Source organism: Gekko japonicus, unplaced genomic scaffold (genome assembly GCF_001447785.1).
Source record: "Gekko japonicus isolate JY-2015 unplaced genomic scaffold, Gekko_japonicus_V1.1 scaffold5843, whole genome shotgun sequence".
In the NCBI taxonomy this organism is placed as follows: Eukaryota; Metazoa; Chordata; class Lepidosauria; order Squamata; family Gekkonidae; genus Gekko; species Gekko japonicus.
In genome coordinates, this window is record NW_015166618.1 from 36,885 (window position 1) to 40,877 (window position 3,993).

Below are 3,993 nucleotides of genomic sequence, written 5' to 3' on the forward strand. Positions count from 1 at the left end.
AAAAATATTTTTTTTAAAAAAAGATTGCTCTGGAGCCATTCTTCCTGAGCTGAGGCAACAATATGTTGAGCCCAGAAGCTAAAAAACTGTGAGCTGGCACACACTATCTCAGCTTAGAGGGAACACTGCTTGGTAGGCAGGGGTCATTTCCTAGCTAGAGGGGGGGGGGGGAGCGTGGAGATGTGCCCCACCACGAGAGCTTGTACCTGAAGGCGGGCCGGGTGGGGGGCCCCCTGCAACTTACCTGGCTGCTTCTTGCTCTGACTGAGGGCTGCTGGGAGCAGGTGGCGGGGCTTGTTGCATGTGCCCGCCCCCTGGGCTCCTTACTGCTGGAGCTCCGCTCCTGTGCGCTCCTGCAGGAAATGACCCCTGGAAGGAGCAGTAAACCAAATGTGTGTTGTGAGGTTATAGAGAGTATGCAAATTGAGGAAGTCAACGCACATAAAAAGTGATTGAAGATATATTTGGTTGTGAGGTTGGGGGTCATTAGAAAATATGTGTTCTAGAAAAGGGAGCCATTTTGGATGTGAACCGAGGTGAACTGATCTAGAATCGGCTTGTCTTACGTGGTCTGTGATTTTATCCATTATAAAGAGGTCCCAAACTTGAAATGTTTTCAAATATTTAGGTTTGAATGTTTTTAATATTGAATTTTTATGGTTCCAATTGGTTTTATAATGCATTTAATTATTCTGTTCTCAACCGCCCTGAGCCCTGTGTAAGCGGGGGAGGGCGTGGAAGAAAGCTGTTGAAATAAATAAATAAATAAAAATATTAGCTGTTGCAGATTTTCCGGGTTTGTGTGGCTGTGGTCTTGGCATTGTAGGACCTGACGCTTCGCCAGCAGCTTGGCTCGCATCCTCAGAGATATCACACAGAAAGAAGGAGAACTCTCTGTGTCAAGGGCTGGAGTTTGGAGAGCCAGTTTGATATAGTGATTTAAAAGCGGCGGACGCTAATCTGGGAGAATCAGGCTTGATCCCCCCACTCCTCCACCTGCAGCTGCTGGTGTGACCTTGGGTCAGTCACAAGTTCTCGACACAGCGAGAGTACTCCATCTTTCTGTGTGATACCTCTGAGGATGCCCACACAGCTACTGGCCGAAACGTCAGATCCTATGATGCCAAGACCACGGCCACACAGCCCGGGAAACTGACAACAGCTAATGAACTCAGCCCGTGAAAGCCTTTGACAACAAATTTAAAAATATGTGTTTTTTTTTTAAATCAGGTCCTGCCTTCACATGCCTGGAAACTGCCTTCCGCCTCGACGCCCTCCACAGACAGATGAAGCTCCTTGGCGAGGACAACCCCGTTAGCAAGCTTCAGGTGAAGCTGGAACCAGGTACGCCGGGATGAACAACCTGCGGCTTTTGCTTGGGACTGGCCGGCCGGACGTCGCTTGCAACGGAAGTGCTGTGGTTATTCATGGTGCCACGTAGCTGGCCCTCGTCATCCAAGAGGGAGGGGAAAGGTGTCCCATAGAAACCTTTTGCCTCCAGCCAGTTTGGTGTCGTGGTTAGGAGCGCAGACTCTAATCCGGGAGAGCCGGCCTTGATTCCCCACTTCTCCACATGGCAGCTGCCGGTGCGACCTTGGGCCCATCACAAGTTCTCTCAGAGCTGTTCTCTCAAGGGCAGTCCTCGAAAGAGCTCTCTCAGCCCCACCTCCCTCTCAGGCTGTCTGTTGTGGGGAGGGGAAGGGAAAGGAGATTGGCAGCCGCTCTGAGATTCCTTCAGGTAGTGAAGGGTGGGGTATAAATCTTCTTCTCCTTCCTTCTCTTCTTCTTCTTCTTCCTCCTCCTCCTCTTCCTCTGAGACTCCTTTTGGTAGGGAAGGGTAGGGTACAAATCCAATCTCTTCTTCTTCATCTTTGGGGGCACTATACCAACTGAGTCCTCCACATGCAGCTGCTGGTGTGACCTTAGGTCAGTCACAAGTTCTCAGAGCCGATCTCGAAGGACAGTTCTCTCAGAGCTCTCTCAGCCCCACCTACCTCACAGGGTGTCTGTTGTGGGGAGGGGGAAGGGAAAGGAGTTTGTAAGCCCTCTGAGACTCCTTTGGGTAGGGAAGGGTAGGGTATCGATCCAATCTCTTCTCTTCTTTTTCTTCTTACCAAAATGCTCTTTTCACAGGTGTGAACCCCAGCAACCTGATGAACCTCTTTACGTACGAGAAAGGTTACTGCTTTGTTTACTACCTGTCCCAGCTCTGTGGCGATCCAGCGCGTTTCGATGCCTTCCTCCGAGTGAGTAACTTGGGTTTCTGGGGTTCGGGGGGAGGGGGTGGCCCTGTTCCGCGTGCGTGCCTGCAAAGACCCGTGCCTGTTTGCAGTTCTCAGTCCCTGTATCTCGATCAGAGGTCCTCAGAGGCCCATAGCGCCCACCAACCCCTTTCCTGGGGGCCCCCAAAGTGCGTTTACAAAGTAGGCGGGGCCACACGAGGCTTCTGCCCAGCGAGGCTTCTGATTGGCCGTTGGAGTTTTGATTGGCAGTGCAGATTTTCTTTTTAACTGTTGCTTTGGGATAAAGTGCCACTCGTCTTCTAGGTGGCGCCGCCTCCTGCGGCAGCCATTTTGTGGCAACCGTTTTGTGGTCGCGCCCATCACGCCACGTGACAATTTCAGAGGCGCCTGCGGGCCTGTAAAGTTTGGGAACCCTGATGTAGATATTGCCGAGCGTGGACTTTAGGACACAGAAATTCTGCTTGGGGTGAGAGAGGTGGTAGAGCAGGAAGCAGTGGCGAAGGGAAGGAAGTCCAAGCAAGCAGCCAGCGCGGCAACGTCTGACGGAGCTCCCACTAGTTTTCTCAGAAGCAGCTTTATTAAAAAATACACCACAATTTTTTTATTTTCCATACAAGACAAACACAAAATAGACTGACAAACAGACATACAACTAAAAGGGGGGAGGGCTTCCATTTACACCATAAAATTTGTCTGTTAAATTACCTCATACATTGCCAAATTGTATTTTTCAATTTTTTTCAGTAGCAGCACTCACCACCTTAAAAAAAACAAACACTTTATTAGGATATGATAAACATAATCAAATATTATTCATAACGTTAAAACGTATACCATCCTCCCCTCCTCCTGGATCCCCCCCCCCCCGGTTCGGCTTCCCCCCGACCTCAAACCCCCTGTCTGATGTTGCTAATTCTTTTTCCATTCCTTGTCATTCCTTATGTCCACAGGTAACATATTCCCTTCTATTTAAGTAATACATTTTAATCTAATTTTTAATATCTATCAACTTCAATAGTTATCAAAGCTAAAGAAACCGTCTCTTACATCCCAATTCTTTTCTATATAGTCTTTAAGATCCTTCCAGTCTGCAAAGAAGTCCTCTGCTTCCAAATTATTTAACTTCCTCGTCAGTTTGTCCATTTCCACCATAAAAAGCGATTTCTTCATCCAGTCTCCAACATCCGGTACTTTATCTTGTTTCCAGCATTGAGCATAGGTCATTCTAGCCGTTGCAATCATGTACCACATCAATGTCCTTTTTGCTACATTTACCTCCTCCATTTTTAGTCCCAAAAGTAGTATTTCCGGTTCCTTCTTAAATTTACATTTTACATTTTTTTCCATTTCTGCATGTATCTCAGCCCAGTAATTTTTTACTTTTTCACGCACTCACCACCTTGACACCAGTTTGCCCGGGGATCCTGGAGAATTTTTTGTCATCTTCTGGGCTTGGAATAGGGGTCACTGGAGGGCGTGGGGTGGGGGGGTATTTGTGAATGTCCTGCATTGTGCAGGGGCTGGACTAGATGACCTCGGTGGTCCCTTCCAACTCTATGATTCTGGAATTCTGATGTTTCATTTTGCACCCGTGCTCCCAGGGCCCCGTCTGTAAGACACGCGAGTTGCATCCCTCCAGCTCAACCATGACACCTTTGTTTCCTTTTCTGGACTGTCATCTCTAAAGGGCTCAGAGTATGTTGCCATAATGCTTGTGGCCAGTGCTCCCTCTAGGGCAGTGGTGGCGAAC

At 48.6% G+C, this 3,993-nt stretch overlaps 1 protein-coding gene across 1 annotated transcript in view; it reads left to right on the top strand.

The window, feature by feature from the left end:
* Positions 1–2,246, top strand: part of RNPEPL1 (arginyl aminopeptidase (aminopeptidase B)-like 1) — a gene marked incomplete at both ends in the record, with an annotated part of 23,867 nt that extends 21,621 nt beyond the window's left edge. Inside the window, 2 exons of the mRNA XM_015412396.1 lie at positions 1,231–1,344; positions 2,134–2,246. Of these exons, the coding sequence (XP_015267882.1) occupies positions 1,231–1,344; positions 2,134–2,246 (227 nt within the window). The remainder of the gene's footprint in view (positions 1–1,230; positions 1,345–2,133) is intronic.
* Between the last annotated feature and the right edge of the window lie 1,747 nt (positions 2,247–3,993).